Source organism: Podarcis gaigeae (genome assembly GCF_964106915.1).
Source record: "Podarcis gaigeae genome assembly, chromosome: 10".
NCBI lineage: Eukaryota > Metazoa > Chordata > Lepidosauria > Squamata > Lacertidae > Podarcis > Podarcis gaigeae.
Genome location: NC_139686.1, coordinates 46191738 through 46214273, shown reverse-complemented (window position 1 = coordinate 46214273; position 22536 = coordinate 46191738). Strand labels below are relative to the sequence as shown.

General features: G+C 41.1%; 1 protein-coding gene and 1 long non-coding RNA gene across 5 annotated transcripts in view; one reads left to right on the top strand and one right to left on the bottom strand.

Annotated features, from left to right (window-relative positions):
- LOC310825696 overlaps positions 1-22536 on the bottom strand; it is a 43099-nt gene that overhangs the window by 8603 nt on the left and 11960 nt on the right. For both annotated transcript variants that reach the window (XR_014555453.1, XR_014555454.1), the window contains exon 2: positions 1859-1924. This is a non-coding gene — a long non-coding RNA (uncharacterized lncRNA). The remainder of the gene's footprint in view (positions 1-1858; positions 1925-22536) is intronic.
- The window catches only part of SRGAP1 (SLIT-ROBO Rho GTPase activating protein 1), a 110975-nt gene that overhangs the window by 84057 nt on the left and 4382 nt on the right, over positions 1-22536 (top strand). For all 3 annotated transcript variants that reach the window (XM_083699053.1, XM_083699055.1, XM_083699054.1), the window contains 13 exons: positions 459-656; positions 764-848; positions 3058-3085; positions 3863-3896; positions 7430-7490; positions 8099-8176; positions 11305-11439; positions 12685-12790; positions 14185-14409; positions 16626-16705; positions 19285-19465; positions 20605-20739; positions 21543-21891. In XM_083699053.1, the coding sequence (XP_083555179.1) occupies positions 459-656; positions 764-848; positions 3058-3085; positions 3863-3896; positions 7430-7490; positions 8099-8176; positions 11305-11439; positions 12685-12790; positions 14185-14409; positions 16626-16705; positions 19285-19465; positions 20605-20739; positions 21543-21891 (1695 nt within the window). The remainder of the gene's footprint in view (positions 1-458; positions 657-763; positions 849-3057; positions 3086-3862; positions 3897-7429; positions 7491-8098; positions 8177-11304; positions 11440-12684; positions 12791-14184; positions 14410-16625; positions 16706-19284; positions 19466-20604; positions 20740-21542; positions 21892-22536) is intronic.

The window sequence follows — 22536 nt, the reverse complement described above, 5'->3', positions numbered from 1 at the left end:
AGACCTCCAGAACGAATTAAGCACTTAACCCGAGGTACCACTGTAAGGGCTGTCAGGAACTAGTTTGTTTAGTTTTTGCACTTATCTCATAAAATGCATTTAACTACTTGATTGCAAAGGGGAAAAGCCTCACGAAAAAAATCCCAACACAATAATATTATCAATAAAAACAGTTGAAAGCAGCTGTTTAAAACATTCAATAAAAATAATTAAAATCGACGGTAAGCTAAAAAGGAGAATAAAACACATGTCGGCAATCTAAATCTCCTGGTGAAGGCATCTGCCTGGTGTCAATAGGCATTCTATGTTTTGGCACTGCCATAGTAAAATATGGATTTCTTACTAATGCAAAACAAGTATTATGTAGCACCTGTAACAAGTACACTCAGCAGCTCCCTTGGAACATACTTGGTCTGTTTTCCTGCTTGATAATATGAAGTGCAACTTTTTAACTCCAGGTTAAGAAGACGACTGAAGCTACTTTACAGACAATACAAGATATGGTCACCATTGAGGACTACGACGTTTCTGAATGTTTCCAGCACAGTCGCTCAACAGAGTCTGTGAAGTCAACAGTTTCTGAGACCTACTTGAGCAAGCCTAGCATTGCGAAGAGAAGAGCGAACCAGCAGGAGACGGAACAGTTCTATTTCATGGTGTGTTGCCTGCTTTCCATGGGATACGCTCTCCCCACCCCCCAACGTTCTTGAAATGTAGATAGCACCTCTTCAGATGCGAAATGCATTGATCTGTGTCTTTGCAGAAATTCAGAGAGTATCTGGAGGGAAGTAATCTCATCACAAAGCTCCAAGCAAAGCATGATTTACTGCAGCGAACACTTGGAGAAGGTAAATGAATCGGAATAAACCTCAGAATAAATCTGCTAAAATATTTACAATGCATATATTTAAATCCCTGGTTCAGATGTAGCCAGAAGCCACGATTTTAAGCTATGTGAATGATCATGAGGCTCGCATACTCCCTGCCCCTCTTCCTCTTTAGCAAATATGGAAAAGAGATTGAATGCATCCGCTTCCTTTTTTTTAAACTAACGACAGGTCCCCATGATATCTAAACTCAGGAAACTATGTCTTGTTTAAACTACAGTTAGTATAAACATGCCAGAATCAAAAGATGGTTTCAGAACCTGGCTTGTCCTGAAACCATAGTAGATTAATCACAGAATCTATACTTCTGTTAGGAAATATTCTGGTTCGTTTTCCAATAAACAAAAGCAAAGCAAAATATAAAACCCCACACAGAGACCTGAAAGCCAGTTTATTTTATGTACTGGATTGTCTCAATTTGGCTTGTATTTTTGGTGGGTTGGGGGAGTACATGGCATTGTTTCAAAAAAAAAAAAAAGAAACAAAAAACCCAGGCAGGGTGAATAGAACAGAAAATGGAGAAATCTTTCTTTGGCAGAATTAGACAGCCCACTGTGCAAGGTCATATGTGACCTATTTTGTGTGTGAAACATTCTAAATTATAACTCCTAAGAGTCTGGGTATCTCTGTCTCTTAATAGCATTACCTTGCATCTTCTGCTGCCGAATTTATTAACTACTTCCCTGTAGGCTGAAATAGTGCCTCATTATGAACAGAATGCATTATAAACTTTCTATGCACCAGCATGGTATTATCAGTTTGTTCATTATATTATTGAGAAAATGTGCCTTGCATTTTAAAATGTACTCCTTGTAGAGTAATTCTTGTAACAGTGGGATTTCCTGTATTATCATGAATCACAGAAAATCTCTCTTTCATACTTTTCAGTGGGATTAATAATCAGGCTGTTGCAGGCTTGCAAAAACAAGTTTATAAATATCTGCTACCCACAGAATGTAATACGTGCCTGCCTATATTTTCTGCCCTCTGCATAGTCATATCCTCTGGCTTTCTCCGTAGCAGAGCTCAGGATCAAGCTGTAAGAATCACAAATATATATTAGCAGCTTTTAAGACCAACCCCTTTGCTTGGTTCTGTGCTTTATTTTCCTCTCCCGCCAACCTTGCAGATAATACCGCGCTTATGAGAAAGTGGTGACAATTTCCCTTTATGTGAAATCATAAATGTTATGAAACAGGCTGGATACTTGTTTCTGAGCCCAATTAGCAACTTTGCACGCTAATGGAAGCCTTTATTTCAAAAGTGGGTCGAGCGGAGTTTTAGTGCAACTAGAACCATCCCATCCCTCAAAAGCACAGATAGATTTCTGTTTTCAAATCACCGTTTCATAACACATGTGCTAAACTTTTTCTGGCAGAAACTGCAGCAAATGCAAGAGTGAAAATTGATACTTTAAATGTTCTGCCACCCACATGCCTTGATTGTGCTTGTTGAGAATAATATAGAACTAGCATCTGTTTGGTAAAGGAGAACGCATTGAACTACAGATCTGTTTTATGCATGTGTGATTGAACTTCCTGTCCTAGGGGCAAGCCAACATTTTCTTCTGCTGTGCATCCTCCATTTGTTTCATGAGTGGTAGTGCTGCGGAACTGCTGTGCTGCGGCCCCTGAAATGCATGAAGGAGCATAGTAACCGTGTTGGGCAGATGTGCACCAGGTGTTTATATTACATAATATGCAGTTAAGCATTCTTATGCAGCACACATTTAAATATTTACTCTCATAACTACATCTACTTCTAAGGACGATGCATTTTTAAACTCTACGGCCTTTGGCAATATGCCTTCCAGCCTTGCCAGCCCTTTCTCTTTATGTAAACTTTGACTAGCTCATTAAAATATGCAAGCCTTCAAGATTGCTTGAAATTTTGTTCCGTTTTACTTGCAAGCAAGCAAGCAAACAAACAAACAAACTCTTTACTCCCATAAGACAGAAGCTTTAGTACAGCAGCTTCACATACCAGCTTTGCTTTTCGAACATTTTAACGCTGGAAGTGGGAAAACAGTTCCCTTGGCATGCAAGTATAACTCTTGCGCAGTTAAAAATAATTGAAGATTGAAGAGGAACTAGATGGTATATGTATAGTTTCATAGAAAATCCACTTTTAGTTCCATTCGTTTTCAGGTTATTGTCCCCTTATCTTTTAGGTCATAGAGCAGAATATATGACTACAAGGTAAGACAGTGAAACTTTTTTATACGTGGTTTGTATTACAAAAAGCTGTAATGATAATAACGTTCACAAGCAGGGGAAATAAATGTTGCGGATGATGAGTGCAATGTTGTTCCATACGTTTTCAAAAAATATATATGCACTATTAATGTTAGCACCTTTGTTGCATTCTTGTTACACCCACCATGAATATTAATATGCAAATCTTATTGAATTCCTTAACATCCTCTCAGATTTTGTGCTTTGTTACTATTTATCTTTTGCTTAATAAATATATTCCCTTCTCTCAGACCACAAAGTCTTCCTTCTAAATCTCAGAAATACAATTTGTTTAATGGTGATTTGGGATCATTCACCTTGCTCGCTGAGCAACTTATTTCAATACCTTGCCATAATGGCCATGGTCTGTTATACTATGCTGAGACAGATGTCCTGGGGGTCTTATTTCCTAGCTGCTCAGTATAATGCTTCTTGGAGTCAGGACAAATATACCCACAATACATACACAGTGATGAAGGAATACCAGAATTCTGAGGATGATTAGCATTTTCAGTCTATTAAAATAAGGTAAAAAATTTTTGTTGGTATGCAACATTTTCTGATTAATGTGTTGCTCAGATTGACTTAAAAGACTATGTTACAATATGCTGGTTCTGAAAACCCAATGCTTATATTGTTTTCAGGAATTCCTTATGCTACTGTTCTGTTTATTTTTTGACTGCTGTATTTACATCTTCATCCTGTGTGTCCCCCCCCCCCCCGTTCTGATAACGCTTATAGCCGAGGGCGAAGGAACTCCCACACAAGGCATCAGGTACTATTAAATTGAACATTACCATCTCTTGATTATTGGGGACTGTCTGCATTAAAAAATGAGAGGGGCATGTCACACTTTCCTGGTGTTTTTCTAGTGGATCTCTAAATTAGAGAAATTAGCTATCCCTAATGTCTTGATGGAATCCACTTTATGCAATAAAAGGTGAAACCTCCCAGATCCATAGTACCTCTTTCGCAGGTGTGCAGGAAGTTGACAGATGCAGGCTGGCTTTTGTTACCATTTCCTAAATGCCAGAACTGCCTACCTGTCCCCACAGCACAGCACGTAACTTGCTTTTTAAACCCAGTAAAGACTTACAAACAGCTTGTAGGATCACATAAAGCACTGTTACTTAGAAGAAGCAAACAAAGGCCATGCTTTGTATACGGATCTTCTCGCAATTTATAAAATAAGCTATATATTTTTAACCATAAGTCATTCACAGCTGCGATTGGATCCAGGGTATGCATTTACTATGTGCTTTCTGGCCCGTGTGTTCTTTTTATCCCTTTGTCATGGCAGCATGATGGACAAATGGGAGGTCATCTTTCCAAATAATATGGGATCCTTTTGAAATAAATGCATACCCTGTTGAACTTTTAAGATCCATTGCTCTCAGTAGGATTTTAAGGTACTGAACGTGACCATAGCCGTTCTTCCAATCAGTTTTGTGGCTCATCAGCATGCCACATACACCTGTCATTCACACGGGGGCTGTACTGATTTCTTAACCAACTAATGCTAGTCCAAACAAGCTGGCAGGATCAGAAGGCATCATGCAAAAACTTGTGATGGCATCTCCAAAGTAGTTTGCTCCTTCCTAGTGTCACTTCTCTTATTTCCAGTTTGGTTCTATTCATCTGCTAGTTGTAGCACCTGGAAGTGTCTGTAAATGAGCCTGTGTTCATTAATTACTCTGAGTGATTTGGCCTCTGTTTACAAAGACCCTAGGATTAATGTGCAGCGTTTCTTTTCACACAGAGATTCATTGTCTGCTCCCTTTGGGGTCCGTACAAGGTACAGGCACCCTATCAACATGCTAGCCATCAGAATCATAGAATTGGAAGAGACCCTGAGGGTCATCTAGTCCGACCCCCTGCAATGCAGGAATTTCAACTAAAGCATAGACGGAAGCATAATAGCAGGCACATGACTAGTCTCTAATACCCAGGAGGTAAAATTATCCTGGCCTTCTTGTACTAAAGTCAAAATCCAAACATTGTAAAAAACATTAGGAGACAATGGATGCGAAAACTATTAATCAGAAAGAGAGAGAGGATAATTGCTTTCCCCCATAGAGCTAGTGACAGAACACAGATATGCCTTCAGAATACTAACTATGTAGTTTTCATAGCAGCGGCAGGAGAACAGCTGTAGTAATACTCTGACAAATTGAGGCCAAATTATGTCTAGGCAGACCCTCCTGCATCTTGTTTGCTTCTTTGCTTGGATAACAAAATCGGCTGTGGGAGGCTGAAATTTGGGGTGAACTCATAGTGATTGGGGCAGGGGGTGATGCTTAGTACTTCCTGGCATTTGCCCATTAAAAAAGCACACCGGGCTTTCCAGGGGTGGTGGGAAAACCCCAGGGATCATCTGTGAGAACATTTTTCTCATTAACAAAATGGTAAATGCATTATTTCAGTTCATGTCATCCCATAGTAACCTTTGAGTAATGGATTCCTTCTTGTAGTTATTTCCTGTAAAGGGACTGAAAAAAATCTATGACAGCTTTTGTGATTGCATTGAATTAGGTAAATGTGAAATTTTAGCAAACCATTTCATAATGCCATGGAAATGCATTTAACGATCCATTCATTTTAATTTTGAAATTTCTTACTGCAAACAATACCCTTGGGGTTGCTTTACATTCCTTGCATATTTCAGCTTTGCAAAGGTGAATGTGGTTTATATAAATTTCCTCCCTCCCTCTCTCTCTCTCTATATATATATGCATTTATTAATTTTGTAAAACTATACCCTTGCTGTTGATTTCCCTTGAATAGCTTAATGAAAATGCTCTTAGGACTGCAAGGATGTTGAAGCGAGGGCAGCCCTAGGCTACAGGGGCCCAGTGGCCAAAGCAGTTGCTTAATTAATTACGAGTAAATTTTTCTGTTATTATTTATTTGGGCCATATGTCATAGCAGTATAGCATCATCATAAATTATACTAAGGCATAAAACTAATACAAGGCATAAGTCACTACATTTGTAATCTAATACATAGGATGAGTTCAAGTGTAATAACCTAATAAACTATGGTTCACAGTCGTACCTTGGATCCAGAATGCCTTAGCATTCGGACATTTTGGCTCCTGAACACCGCAACCCTGGAAGTGAGTATTCTGACTTGTGAACGTTCTTTGGAACCCGAACGTCCGATGGGGCTTCAGCAGCTTCTGGTTGGTGGCAGGAGCTTCCTGCAGCCAATCAGAAGCCACGCTTTGGTTTCCGAACGTTTTGGAAGTCGAATAGACTTCCGGAACGGATTCCATTCGACTTCCAAGGTACGACTGTATTAGGCTGAGTGGTGGCGCTGTGGGTTAAACCACAGAGCCTAGGACTTGCCGATCAGAAGGTCGGTGGTTCGAATCCCCGCAACGGGGTGAGCTCCCTTTGCTCGGTCCCTGTTCCTGCCAGCCTAGCAGTTCAAAAGAACATCAAAGTGCAAGTAGATAAATAGGTACTGCTCCGGCGGAAGGTAAACGGCGTTTCTATGCGCTGCTCTGGTTCGCCAGAAGCGGCTTAGTCATGCTGGCCACATGACCCGGAAGCTGTACGCCGGCTCCCTTGGCGATAAAGCGAGATGAGCGCCGCAACCCCAGAGTCGGCCACGACTGGACCTAATGGTCAGGGGTCCCTTTATCTTTACTAGTGCCTACATACTCTTCATCTTTGAAGATTCCATACATCTTTCTTGCTCCTGGTTTTATATTCTGATTAATAAACAGGGGTCAAGCCACAGTTTCCCAGCTCAGGTGTAACAGGAAACTGTGGTTCTTAAACTGTGGTTTAAGAAACCCTAGAAATACACAAGCAAAAGAAGAAAGAAAAAGGAGGAACACAGAAGCACATTAATTCTTGGTAAGATTTATTAGATCAAGGTTGTTACATCTGAACTGGAGTTCTGAAAAAGATGCTGACAACTCTTCATGCTCCCAAGTCAGGATTCTCTATTTTCAATTTGGTTTCCTTGTCAGTTAGCAAAGAGTCCAGTTTTTTTAAAGTACTTGCTATCACATTTGGTCAGCTGCCTTCAAGAAAAACATACAGAATGCATACTTATAAAGGCTGTGCATTACTTTCTGCTCCCGACAAACTGAGGAAGATAATTCAGTTTGGAAAGATTTTATTTTTTTTAAGATAAAGCCTTTGATTCTCAAATGCATTACTGGAACAAGTATGGTTCTAGTGAGGTTTGTGTTTAAAGTTTGAGGCTGATTCCTAATAGTGATAATTCCTATTTGCAGAGATAATCTATCTTATATTATTTGTGGTATATTTTGGGTGATTTTTCTTCCTTCATAGGACTCTGGGCAAGTAATTCCCCTCATTGTAGAAAGCTGCATCCGGTTTATTAACTTGTATGGTGAGTTCCAAAATTCAATTTTACTTAATCCTAGTTGTGGTTTCTTCAGAATATTGTGCTTATTAATAATTATGCTTTTTTCTGATGTTGAAGTCACTTTCTAATTACAGCTAGGGAGGTCGTAAAGCTTTAATCCAGCATTAGGGAGGCTCACAGTATGGCAGTGTGAGGAGCTCTAGAATAAAGCCTAGTGTGGAACAACACATTCATAAAACAACAGGGACAGTGAGGCTGTGGAAAGGCAGCAAAAATAATGGAATTATGAATGGAATGTACACAATATAATGGCAGAAGCGAAGAATGGGCAGGGAAAAAGGGTCAGGAGCAAGCTAAGAGAGGAGGTCAGGAGAGAGGAGGAAGATACAGCTGCAGTCCTAACTCCACTTTCTGAATTCAATAGGACTTACTTCTCAGTAGACATGGTGAGAATTGTGGCATTAGAAGTCAGAATTGTGTTTCAAAATGGTGTAAACTGCTTTAAAAAAAGAAAGAAACAAAACAGGTTATATGTCTAATAAATCAGTAACAAGTCAGTATTTCCTCCTGATTTGAAATAACTTGGTACCCAATTTAATGACGCATATTTCTTTCTTGCTCTTGTTTTTCAGGTCTCCAGCACCAGGGCATTTTCAGAGTATCTGGCTCCCAGGTGGAAGTCAATGATATTAAAAATTCATTTGAGAGAGGTAATTATATTTTCTGCCATGCATACATAATTGTATTTTGTTCCATTTCGGTAACGTGAGAGCCAGCGTTCTAAACCTTTTAACCACACAGAAATGCTTCCCTTCCTTGAAACTTAATCGTTATTGCCCACAGTGGTGTGTCCTGATAAGCAAATATGTCGGGCGGCAGCCCGTTTGACAGATTCTGCATCTCTGTCCTTGTGTGGGGCTGTTTCAGCAATACGGATACTGTAATACCTTAGGGTAACGTGCAGATTACTGCAGAAGGAGCGTAAGCAATTCATGGGTGCAACACATTCAGGTGGCAGCAGTTTAGCATACTGGTTCAGCAGATCCAAAGCCAGCCATGGGCAAGCTATGGACTTTCTCTTAATGTCTTTCACACTCTGCTTAGGACTAGGGTTAAGTCCCACAAAGGGGCTTTCCAAGACATGACTTTTACTAGAATAAAAAAATGACCCCATTCATAAATTCAGCATATCGTACACTCTTCCTAGGACTTAGCCAGAACTTCTCCAGCTTTTCAGGAACAAGGAGCTTTCAACAATAGCGAGAGGGGCTTCAGGCGTTTTATCTCCCATACGTATGCATACTGAAATGATAATATCGATTGTGAAAGTCAACATGGAAATTTAAGTGTGTGACCCCGTCAGGATTTGAACCTTTGGGCTCCAGCAATTATCTTAGATACTGACAGAACTGTGAAAGTTACTTAAAAGTATAATAACTTGTGCCCTCTTAGGGAAAATGGCTGCACACATTTTAATTTACAGCCAGACACTTACAGATTGTTTTTTCATTCAAGTAGATCCATGGAGAAAAGTCAGTCCTTTAAATAAAATGAAGGGGTGTGGGGAGAATCAGTTCAGGTCTCCAAATCAGGAGTACACAAGAATTAAATCATGCTGAAGCACTTATTTGTGGATTGTTTTTGCGCAACCATTTTTTTAAAATTAATGAATTTGGCTAAGCCCTCCTTATTATTAAGGGTTATATGAAATTAAGTTGTCCCACTTGCACAAGGACTTCCCGCTTTTTCAGTGGAACTTAAACTGCCTCTCCTTCCTCTCTCCATTCCCCAAATCTTTCTTCAGAGTCCCCAAATAGATTCAGGAAATAGGCAGCAAGAAGGGGGGGGGGGCTTCCATCGTGCAAGTGGAAGTCCTTGTACAAACTGTACATTTTAAATTATTACTATGTCATGTGAGCAGCCAAAGACTTTAGTAATAATCGCTTCCAGTACCTTACATGTTAAGCGGCATGGGTAAATCTCTGTAAAATTGTCACCCACAAAACCTTACTTGTGTTGTAGCTTCCATGCCACTTCTTTCCTACGCAGTTCTTCTTTTGCACATTAATATTAATGCCACTTTATTCTTTTCACTTCTAGCTACTCTCTCCTTTCATGCACGTATGACTCTTTTTCACTGCTGAAGCTTCAGGTCATGCACTCATCTGCTCACTTAAGGCAGCTACTTTTCCCCCCCAGCCAAAGCAAGTGACCGCCTTCGTTTCTTATTCGAACAGTTCCCACTGAAACATTCTGTGTTAAAAGGATCATTAGGAAAGAGATCAGGGACGCAGGTGGCGCTGTGGGTTAAACCACAGAGCCTAGCACTTGCTGATCAGAAGGTCGGTGGTTCGAATCTCCGCGACAGGGTGAGCTCCCATTGCTCTGTCCCTGCTCCTACCCACCTAGCAGTTTGAAAGCACGTCAAAGTGCAAGTAGATAAATAGGTACCGCTCTGGCGGGAAGGTAAAGGGCGTTTCCGTGCACTCCTCTGGTTTGCCAGAAACGGCTTAGTCATGCTGGCCACATGACCTGGAAGCTGTACGCCGGCTCCCTCGGCCAATAAAGCGAGATGAGCGCCGCAACCCCAGAGCCGTCCACGACTGGACCTAATGGTCAGGGGTCCCTTTACCTTAGGAAAGAGATCAGAAACAAAACTGCTCGTGTCGTAGCATTGCAAACACTCTTGGAGAAACTATGCTCAATTCCTGTTGCCTCGCCTCAAAAGTATATATTGTAGAGCTCGAAAAGATACAGAAAAGGAGCAACAAAAAAGATCAAGGGAGTGAAGGAGCTTACGTGTTTTTATTTATTTAATCGAACAAAACTTTAGATGTTTACTCTAGTGAAATGCATATGCCGCTTAACCAAGAAATAAAACCACCATGTGGTTTGCAGATAATACAAAATATACGTTGGCTCTAAATTGTCAATAAAAAACAAAATTAAAATACGGAAAAACAGCGGTTTAAAAATATACATAATAGATTGAAATTACAGGTTAAAATATTTGTCAACTTTATTTACATATCTGGGGCAGGCTTGCTGAAACAGAACAGTTTTTAGCAGGTGCCTCAAAGAATACACATAAGGCACCTACCTATGAGGAAATATTACAGCGTTTGTCGCTTTTAAAAAAATGTCTAGGTATTAAATCAATATAAATTGTTAACTTTCTCAAATATCAGCTGCAGTGAAGTGCTAAGCATCTTGCTTTAGTTTTTAAAGCTAATTAAACTGAAAACAGTTACCCAGCCAACAACCTTTCAACTACTAGCATCCCCCTTTTAAACACATTTTACAGTCTGAAATCTCGATTTTTTCCACTGGGGGATGGCATTTAGAATCCATTTTTCTCATCACAATACACAGCAGTCCGCATGTTCTTGAAATCTCTTTAATTACTTTCTTCGGCGCTAAGAAAGATGTGCACCTTGAAGACATCTATATTTGCTTGGTATGTGACTTGACTGAACAAATGGTTGCAAAGACTTACTTGACGCATGCTGCAATCCTCAGACCATTTTTCTCAAGTGTATTAGATCTTTATTTCAGTGAGACTAGTTTTGAGTAGGTGCATTAGTCCATAAATAGACCATATAGATTGAGTATTGCATCTCTGACCCAATAAACTTTTATTCTCAGCTAATGACTCAAGCCTAGCCTATGGAATTAAGAGGAATGTTTATTTTACTCTCTTACATTCACTTTAATCGAAGATTGGACTTAACTAAACCAGTCATTATTTATTTAATACAGCTCAGGATCCTACTAGGTAGTAAAATGCTGTTCAGCTAGAATGCCTATATTAAGTATTTAACTTGATTTATTTTTGCAGGTGAAAATCCTTTGGCAGATGACCAAAGTAATCATGACATCAACTCAGTTGCTGGAGTACTGAAGCTCTATTTCCGAGGGCTGGAGAACCCTGTCTTTCCTAAGGAAAGATTTAATGATCTTATTTCTTGTGTCAGTAAGTTAAACTTGTTTTAACAGCTTGTAAAGTTACTTACTAATAAATGCACTGGCACCTCAGAAGTCCCGCCAACCAATTTCCGTAAGACAGTTTGCTATCCTCTGCAGTTAATATATGTGTGTTCACACATATTTCTGGATCTGCTCTCAATGTACCGTTGACCTTATTGTAGCAGGCACACTGCCTTTCCGGAACACAGGAGATAAAGTGAAATTCAGTGCTGCCCTGCTACAAACGTTTTGTCCGTGCAACTTTTTCCGCTTGCCCAATGGAAAAATTTCCCCTCGTCTCTCCCTGCATGCATCCTGACTCCCCCACAAGCCAATGGAGGGCATGTGAGGGTAGGAACTGGACCAGATATAAGGTGAATAAATCATCTTAACAGGCTTGTAAGTGACCATAGCCAAGGTGTTTGAGAATCCTATGTACCTGCAGAAAAAGGGAATGATGGTTCCTTTGAGTGACAAGATGTTCTGGTCAGAAGGGAAGCAGAGTTTATTCCCCCAGTTTAGACTTATTCCAGCTATGGGCAAAATACGCTAAAGAGTTTAATTGGCCATTTGCTATCAGCTGGAGCTTGATGAGATCAGCAATATTACAGTGGTACCTCAGGTTACATACGCTTCAGGTTACATATGCTTCAGGTTACAGACTCCGCTAACCCAGAAAATAGTACCTCGGGTTAAGAACTTTGCTTCAGGATGAGAACAGAAATCGTGCTCTGGCGGCAGCAGGAGGCCCATTAGCTAAAGTGGTCTTCAGGTTAAGAACAGTTTCAGGTTAAGAACGGACCTCTATAACGAATTAAGTACGTAACCAGAGGTACCACTGTAGTAGGAAAAGTTAGAAATGATGCCCTAGAAATGAGCCAGTGTGGTGTAGTGGTTAAGAGCGGTGGACTCGTAATCTGGGGAACCGGGTTCGCGTCTCTGCTCCTCCACATGCAGCTGCTGGGTGACCTTGGGCTAGCCACACTTCTCTGAAGTCTCTCACCTCACAGAGTGTTTGTTGTGGGGGAGGAAGGGAAAGGAGAATGTTAGCCGCTTTGAGACTCCTTAGGGTAGTGATAAAGCGGGATATCAAATCCAAACTCCTCCTCCTCCTCCTCCTCTTCTTCTTCTTCTTCTTCTTCTTCTTCTTCTTCTTCTTCTTCTTCTTCATAGTGCTGTATATTCTTCATAGTGTGTGTACCGTCACATAGCCAATGATTTTACTTGTATGTTGTCTATTTGTATGTTGCAGGAATAGAAAATCTCTATGAGAGAGCTCTTCACATACGAAAACTCCTCCTGACTTTGCCCAGATCAGTCCTTATAGTGCTAAGATATCTTTTTGCTTTCCTCAATCAGTAAGTACATTAACTTCCGATCACAAGCACTCTATTGATCTTTAATTCTCCTTCATTTTAACAGAGGAGAATATTTCAGTTGGCAGCAAAGCCATGAATTCCAAACAAACTGGAATAATTTTTACCCTGAACTGAGAGATCTCTAATAGGAATGACTTGAATGCAGCAGTTGTGCAAATGTAAAATGAACTGCCCAAAATATTTGCATAATTGAGGAGAAGAAGAATAATTATTTGAAGCTTCAGTTGTAATAAACGCTCAAGTTATCCTCAACAGCTGTTTTAGGATGATATAGCAATATATGAATTCTCATTTCCATCCCTATAGAAAGGAGATTGAAAACTGAAAGTTTGAAATAGCCCTTGAGAGTGTCAGGCTATATTTACATGAACAAAATGTAGTTTGGTTTCAATGCAGTTTTGGTTCAACTCCTGTGTCCTTGACAGCACCAGGTGCAAGGTTTTCAGGGTTAGAAAACCTGTTGCGCCTGTTACATTTCTGCAAGTTTTATCTTCGAGCTGTAACTGTTCAGATACTGTTGAGTTGCAGCTCCTATCACCTCTCAGCATTGGGCATCCCATCTGATGATCTCTGCTTTAGATCTGCTGCCCCAGTGTAGAGTTACCCATGCATCTTCTCACCAATTATTCTCAGTCATTCAAGTAACCCATATATCTTCATGTCAGCCTGTCACAAAAAGATATTTTAATTAAATTGCTTTTACGGCGTTCCAGTGCAAGATTAAGCAACCCATAGCTGTCAACCGTCCCTTATTTGGTGGGAAAGTCCCTTATCCCAGTGCTGTGTCCCTCTGCTGTCCCTTATTGATTATGTACCTTAAATTTCCCGGGTTTCAAAGGAAGCAGCTCCTCTCCCTCCCTGTCGGCCAGGGAGGGAGGCTCCAACTGTGTTGCTTGGCTCCGTTGCTCACCCAATAAGGTGTCTAAGAACGACTGGAGGGTGGAGCTTGCATGCCTTGTGCTGATCAAATCGGCCACGTTGCCTGGGCACTCGCCTTTGCTCAGCGCTTCCCAGCGGAGAGTTGATGGTAGTTTTCCTTGCTGCATCCCCTTTGCCGGGTTGCTGCGCTGTGGGAACCACTGCTTGAGACTTCATTTGGCTGCTGGCTGGGCTTTCTGCCTTTGGCTTGGAGGGGCTCAGAAATTGAACATACCTGTGCTTGGAAAATCCCTTATTTTGGCTGCTGATCCCTTATTTTCGAGGCTACTGGTCCCTTATTTTCAAACTTGTAAGTTGACAGCTATGAAGCAACCCGCTTGTGGCGGGTGGGTTGAATAATATTGTGTATGCAGCTTAAGCTTGCATTTTTGTTTCAGAAGGTCTCATAATGATCCCAGAACCCTCTTCTTCTTCTTTCCCCTTTTTTAAAACAGCCTTTCACAGTACAGCGATGAAAATATGATGGATCCATATAACCTGGCCATTTGTTTTGGCCCAACGTTGATGCCTGTTCCAGACATTCAAGAGCAAGTGTCGTGTCAGGCTCACGTGAACGAAATAATCAAAACTATCATCATTCACCACGAAACAATTTTTCCAGATTCTAAGGAGCTGGATGGTCCCGTTTATGAGAAATGTATGGCTGGTGACGAATACTGGTAAGCTCTTCATTCTTCTGCCCAGGTCGGATTGCTTCAGTTTGGTATGAACGACTTTTAGTTTGTGAAAAGTTTCATTTTTTGAAAAAGCTATAGATACCTGTAACTCTGGGCCAAACGATATGTGATGCCAGTCACTTGTTTAACCAGCTCAGGGCCCATACCAGTCTTTTACTGAAATTTGCCCCCTGTCTGGCTCCAGATTCCTCCTTTTTTGCAGTAAACAGTACTTCCAGGGGCAACAAGCAGTCAGGAGGAAACAAGTGATAATGTGCTTTTCTTTTACTTTTTAAGAATTTTATCTGGATAGGATTTTTGTTGCTCAAATGGATATTGTGCTGCGTTGTATATTTATGGTATACTTAAGTCAAAAGGAAATCCAAGTACATAAATATACAACACAGTTATCAAGTATTTGCATGCCTGTATATTATTTACTTTTTTATGTGGGAACTACTTCAAGATCTATTGATAGTAAGCTGTCTTAAAAGTAAGCGGTTTTTGTGAACTGTGTGGAGGCTTTTGACAACCAGGCAGTATATGAATTTTATGAAATAAATAAATTAATTTTTTTAAAAGGTTTAAATAAAAATAAACCATATTTTTCAGCAGAAAACTGGCATTGGGGTCCAGACCTAAAACATATTCTGACTTGACGACCCACAGCTGTTTTTTTTCTCTAAAATAAAACTTGTCAGGTTGAGCAAGTCTGCTTGTGGCCCACGTGTTTTCCAGTCTGTCAGCTACGTGGAATTATGCCTAATATCATTATAGTGGCTTTAAAAGCCAGTTGATTAAGGTCTACTTGACAGGGAAATGGTTCAGCATAAATGGCCATGTTACATAAAAGCAGATGTTTGTGCCTTTACTAAAAGCATGCCAGTTTGGTCAAGTTTTGTGCTTTCCAGGAAGTCATTTTGAAGCAAACTCCCTTGCTATCTCTTCCTTAGTTTTAGCACCATTTCATTATTTTTTTAAAAAAAATAGTGCTTATGCTGCTCTTATTCTGTCTTTAATTATTTTATTGCAAGCTGCATTGAGGACCAATTTGTGGTGTCCTTTAGGACTGAACAGATTTAGCATGATTGTTATTTGCATTAAAAATAAGTAAGATCTTTTGGCTGGTTTTATTGAACATCAGCTACTCCCAGTTGGCCTATCTAGTGATAGTTAAAATAAAATTTCTCCCATCTATCTTACAACAATTAGTAAGTTTTTAGTGTACTTCGTTTTCAAGACGCAATCTCTGAAACGGCAAAACATCATCAATTCATTCTTTTCCTGAAAAATTCAGACAGCTAACCCTATCCCTGTCGCTTAAAGACCTGTCACTTAAAACAAGGTGGTGGGCTTTAAAATGAGAATAGCTAAAAATACATCAAATAAGAGTAATACTTTGTGACCCATACTATTTCCATATTGGAGCTTTTTCTGGTGCAGTTGGCCTTGCACGTTTTTAAAGTGTCATCAGTTCATCCCTTGTGGGTTTGAACATGAAATTGATGCCACAGAGCAAAATTGATTCTTTTTCCATTGTGATTTTCTGTCACTGAAGAGTGTTGAGATCAGGACACCAGGCGCCAGTATTCAGGGTCAAACTAGATGTTACACACAGATGCTTGTAACATTATCTTGACAGTCTTTTCTTAAAAAATAAAAAATAAATCTATAGTATATTGAGGAAGGAGAGTTCAGAAACAGCTGTTTTGGAGTAGGGAAATGACCATCAGGGAACGGATTAAAATCACTTTGCTTCCTCCTTTCCCTACAACCTCTTTTCTGCTCCCAGTTGCCTTCTTGGGAGACTGCTTTTGGATTTTAAACCCAGACTAATATTACACAGGTTTGCCTGTAACTAGAAGGACTTCTAGTTTGTCTCTTTAGGCAGCATTCCATTAAGGCAACCTTTTGACCCCCCCCCTTCATATGGGTAAAACACTGTCCAGGTTACATAAAACTATCCAATTTAAAAAGAAGAAGATGTTGAGAGAGAGAGAGAGAAAAAAATAATACTAAGGAGATTATCTGACATCTAGATTAAAAAAGAAAAGAGGTAATAAAAGTGTTTTAAGATTCTAGGAGTGCTTTGTCTTAACTGAATATGTTAAGTAGTGTTTGCAGGAGCAGGATGCTAATAATACGGCAGCTTAATTGATTTTTTAATGATTAATGTGTCCATTCATAAGGTATTAATCCATATGGTACTGTCTCCACAGTGATAGTCCTTATAGTGAACATGGTACCTTAGAAGAAGTGGACCTAGATGCTAGTACAGGACCGCACACCAGTGAAGATGGTAGGCCCCGTGTATTGTTTGCCTTTCCCCCCTCCCTATATGTAATTGATGAAGGAAATGCTGTTTTCCTCATCACCTCTCCTTTTAAATGAAGAATCTCTGGCACAGTGTCTCCTTTCTTTTTTTGTGTATTTCTTGTTTTTGTTGTTAACACTGATCTGCCTGTCATTGGCCAGCTGTTTCCTTGCTTCTTTCCTGCGTAACACAGTTAGAAGGAAGGTCAAGTGAAAGAATTCTGCATTTCAGCACAAATTTCTGGCTCAGTGTCACGTTCTAAGTGCCATTTTAAACTCTTTTGTGCACAGTGCTGTGGTTTGCGTTGCTGCTTTTAAGTAAATGCGGAGCGGGGGGGGAGGAAGAAGAAGAAGAAGAAGAGTTTGGATTTGATATCCCGCCTTTCACTCCCTTTAAGGAGTCTCAAAGCGGCTAACATTCTCCTTTCCCTTCCTCCCCCACAACAAACACTCTGTGAGGTGAGTGGGGCTGAGAGACTTCAAGGAAGTGTGACTGGCCCAAGGTCACCCAGCAGCTGCAGGTGGAGGAGCAGAGACGCGAACCCGGTTACCCAGGATTACGAGACTACCGCTCTTAACCACTACACCACACTGGGAGGAAGTCAGCAAGGTCTCTAGAGGCCTGTTTCCTCCAGTATTAGCACACCTGGCTCCAGGTGTGCATGAGCACTCAGGCCTTGGCTTGCTCCATCGTGCCATGGACCCAGACCTTTGCACTCATCTTCCTGCCCCTCCACTATTTACAGAAAAACCATTTAAAAAAGGTAAAGGTAAAGGACCCCTGAAGGTAAAGGACCCCTGACAGTTAAGTCCAGCCACAGACAACTCTGGGGTTGCGGCACACATCTCACTTTACTGGCCGAGGGAGCCGACGTTTGTCCACAGACAGTTTTTCCGGGTCATGTGGCCAGCATGACTAAGCCGCTTCTGGCAAACCAGAGCAGTGCACGGAACACACTGTTTACCTTCCCATCACAGTGGTACCTATTTATCTACTTGCACTGGCATGCTTTTGAACTGCTAGGTTGGCAGGAGCTGGGACCGAGCAATGGGAGCTCACCCCGTCGTCATGGGAATTCAAACCGCCGACCTTCTGAACGGCAAGCCCAGTGGTTTAGACCACAGCACCACCCACATCCCAGCAGTAGAAAGACCATTAATCTTAGTTAACTCACAGGCCATACAGAGAACTTGACTTGAAGTCTTCCCTCTGGTCAGGGTTATTTTCACCTCAGTTTCCTTACTGGATTTACTGTGGGGTTTACCCAAAGCTGTCTTTCTGGTCAGGGACTCACCTCTTTTTGAGCCATCAATTGAAAGCCTGTCTTCAGATTCTTGGGGGGTGGGTTGCTGTTGAAAATCCCCCTTCGCAGCTAGTATTAGTTCTGGGAAGGAAGGTGCCATTTGTGCATTTTGCTTTGGCTTAATAGCAGCTGGGAGGGGGGTTAGCTGGACCCCTCAAACCCCCCCCCCCCAGAATCTGTTGTGGGCACCACTCACACATCACAAGATTTAGCTTTATTCTATCGGCTGCAAAAGAGTGCTTTTTTCAAGCCTCATTTCAGCAGGGGGAAGGGTTGGGAGAGGGGACCCAGTGGGTACCAGGGAGGTCCTCTGCAAGCACATCAGTCTCCATACTGGCAGCCTCCAAACTAGATATAAATATATATTTCATCAGCAATATCTGAGGCATTGTAGAATTTATTTTGCTCTAATTCACATCGAATAGAATAGTTTACAGTATCCGTTTCCAGAGGAAATCTGAGAGAATTTCCTGAGGAAGCCCAAAACAGATGGATCATGGCTGATGTAGAATTCACACAAAAGAAATGCAATGTTTTTGTTGGAATACCATGCTATCTCCTCTGTATTTATAGATAGGTGAAGGAAATAAAAAGCGGGTCAAGGAAGTAGTTCTGTCATTGTAATTTCAAAGGAGCTGCAAAGGTGGAACTATTTTGTTCCTTGGTATAACTGTATTCACACTGACTGAAGCTCACAAGACCTATTTTATCAAATCTCTGTAAAAGAGTTTTGTAACTTGTGTTTGTATTTTTCGTAAACATAGCTTACTCTATGGTCTTAACCCCTTCATGCTTTAATTAGAGTTAAGGGTATTGGCTACATGAGGCTGATTCATCATAGAATCATTATCCCACAACTTGATGACAGTATTATCTGGATCTGAAGTTGTTTTCTAAAACGGCTTCTTCCAGGGAATCAAAACTCTGAAGGCAGCCCATAAAAGTCTCATGCAGGATTGTTGGCGTCATTGTAAACAACTGATAGAAAATTGCACTTGTTCCTTCTGCGACTGACCATTCCAAAAATCTTAAGTTTCTTACAGATCGCAAGTCTTCTCTTTGTCCCTGTCACTTGAAATATTGTAAGGGCAAGAAAAAGAGCTCCACAAATTATTTTCTTGATCAACAGTATGTCATTTCTGGATAAAAGTCTTTCTTCACCTTTGCTTGCATCCATTATGTGTTCCTTATGAGCAATTCTTCCTCCCGAGTACTGTCCCCACCCCGGTCTAATACATCATTCTTCATCTTTCCTCCGCAGAATGTGAACCAATAGAAGCTATTGCCAAGTTTGACTACGTTGGAAGATCTGCACGAGAGCTGTCTTTTAAAAAAGGGGCCTCCCTGCTCTTATATCATCGAGCTTCTGATGACTGGTGGGAAGGAAGACACAATGGAATTGATGGCCTTGTACCTCACCAATACATAGTGGTTCAAGATATGTAAGGAACAGCTAAGTGGTGCAAAGTATCCTAGAAGTTGTCATATGCCAGATCAGACCAGTCTAGTCAAGTACCGATGGTTGATTGGTAGACATTATGCAGGCCCTATAAACCAAAGCTGTGGGACAGAGCCCCTGGAGTGGGGTTCCAGATAGGGGGCAGGAGTGCATGTGGAAGCTGGGACCCTAGGGCAATTTCCTGCTGCAAAGAGCCAATCAGTGTTTGAGCATCATTTCCTCCTTTATGTCTTCATTCTCTCCCTCTCCCCTCTGGTAGCATATAGTGATATATTTTACTGTAATTTCTTATTGTGAACCGTCCTGGACAGTGCTTTTTTGTTGTTGCTGGTACTCATAAATTAATCAAAGTGCTGTAGCTGGCTGCATAAAATGGCCACCATAGGCAGCAAAAAAAGAGGAATGACTGTTCCTCTTACTGGTGAATATCATCACACACAAAAAGCACTAAATATCGTGAAGTATATTTATATGAAGAGCAGTATAGAAATAACTTAAATAAGCAGAAACACTGCTTACAGCAGCTGTAATAATGGAAGAGGGCTGCCAAATCCACTATGGTGAGAATTCTTAGTCTTAAACTGAAACCATCCTCACTTTTCAAGATCAAATTCTATGTCATTTGTAGCCCACAGGTTTTTTGTATATGATTGCACTTTTCCTCTTTCTCTGCCTTTTTCAGAATTCTGTTTGAATAAAAATACAGCTCCCTCTTTGAAAAAGCATGCTTTCCATCTCCTAAAAGTATCAACACTGTTGTTAGGCTAATTGGAAGATACATTGCTTGCTTCCTTATTATGATACTGTCTCAGTTGCCATTTGGAAGGCAAAATGTCACTTAGGAGCATGTACAAAGCTGAAGCTAGAAGACAAATTATAAAGAGAAGCTCAGCGGGGGATATTCTGGCCCCGCAGAGCTTCCTAATTTTTCAATTGCATTCCTGCTATTGGCCGACGTTTGATTATATATCTACCCAATGCCTTTGAATATAATGGTTATAGTGGTTGTTAACGAGAATGAGATGACTGAAAATGGAGAGGGGGGAGATCATGAACCACTCTTACTCTTTCCACCCAATAATATTGGTTTCTCAAGAATTGTCACCTGTTTTTTCTGCTCAGGGATGATACATTTTCAGACACACTGAGCCAGAAAGCAGATAGTGAAGCCAGCAGTGGACCAGTAACAGAGGAAAAGTCCTCCTCTAAGGATATGAACTCACCCACAGATCGTCAACCCGAAATATATTCCGGAAGGTAAATTGAACTGAGCACTCAGCATTAACTAAATACGTGGCGTTTATATTGCATTTGAGAACGTTAAAAGCACACCAGGTGTATTATTTTGGCAATCCGTGAAACAACTGTGTAGATTTTTCGTTCATGGGGGTTTGAGGCATAAAATATAGCGTCTTGACAAAGATCATTTAGACCACAGGTTCCCAGACTTATTTGGCCTACCGCCCCCTTTTCAGAAAAAAAAATTACTCAGGGCCCCCCTGCGACTCAGTCCAATCTGCCCCAGGGGTAGGGGCAGTGCCACAGCCCGCCTGCCATTGGCCAAATAGGTAGGCAAGCTGTGATCCACTTCCTGGGACTGGGTGCAGCTGAAAAGTGTTCACCCAAACCCAGGAAAGCCCCCCACCTCCAACATGACCGCCAGATCCAGGGGGAGGCAATACCGCCATCCCGCAACAGTGCCTGACCTAGTGGCCAGTGTCATAACACAACAGATGAAACCTATACAAATGGTTTTTCAAAATTTTATTAGCTTCTTTCTTTATGCTTCCACTGTCCCTTTATTATTATTCAACGCTCCACCCCAATTGCACCTGAGGCTACTACCAGATCGATCCAGCACCCTCCAGGGGGCAGTATCGCCCACTCTGGGAAACACTGATCTAGACCTTCATAGGTGAGATAATATTTGAACTGGTGGACTTGCTACACAGCTCACACTCATCACACCAACACATTTTGTCGGGCAACATGTATTGACAGGTATGATTCGTACGTTCTTCGTTTCATTTCCTGTGTCTTCACTTTGCCTCTCTGTGCAGGCAGCAGCGCAAGAGATCTGAACTCTCGCTTCCCAGCAGACGCCCTGGCAGAACCAGCGATGGACACTGCCCAGTTCATCAACCGCACAGCCTTGCCAATTCATCGCTGGAGTTGGGCTCCCCCAGTATGACAAGCCACAGCGCTTCTCGTGCTGCCCTTCAAAACCGCAGTCTCAATACAGATAGCCCAGAAAGGAGACGAAGACCTGGTCATGGCAGCCTCACCAATATTAGTAGGCATGAATCCCTGAAGAAAATTGACAGCCCACCCATTAGAAGATCAACATCATCTGGCCAATACCCAGTTTTCAATGATCACAAACCACTTGACCCAGAGGCAATTGCTCAGGTGCGTCTTGTGAGTTAACATAGGAGTTGTTGCTTTCTCTACTACAGGGAATGCTAGTGTGAACTTTTGAGATAAACAAGCCTATAACCTCAATCTGGTGTCCTGGTGGCTGTGCTATTAGTGTTTATTCTAGTTCCTTGATTGTGTTGTGTTCATATCAGCTTGGTAATGTGTGCAGGTACACAAAAAGCGATGCCTCACCTCTAAGTTAATTCTGTGCTTTACATGATCGCTGGATATATTTAATGATAAAGGTGAGCAAGATAGAAGTTAGCACTGAGACTCTTACTAATTATCTTATTTTAGCCATACTTGATTACTTCAGTGCCTTTTTTGTTGGAATTCCTAAATTTCATCTTAAACTACAGATATCTGTTCTTCACTCTGCATTTCATCTAATCTTCCTTGCCCATAATATGATCTTTGCACTACCTTTCCTTTTATTGTCATATTAATGTTAACTTCATGCTGTTTGCACCTTATATTTGGAACTCGGGAGATACTCACGTGGTCCAGTCTCTTCCACTCCTTAAAAATCAACTACAAAACATACATGTTTTCACATCTCTTTTTGAACCTTGGGGATTCTATTCAGCTAAGTCCTATTTGGAATAGACCCAATGAACCTAAGTTTTTCATGTTTAT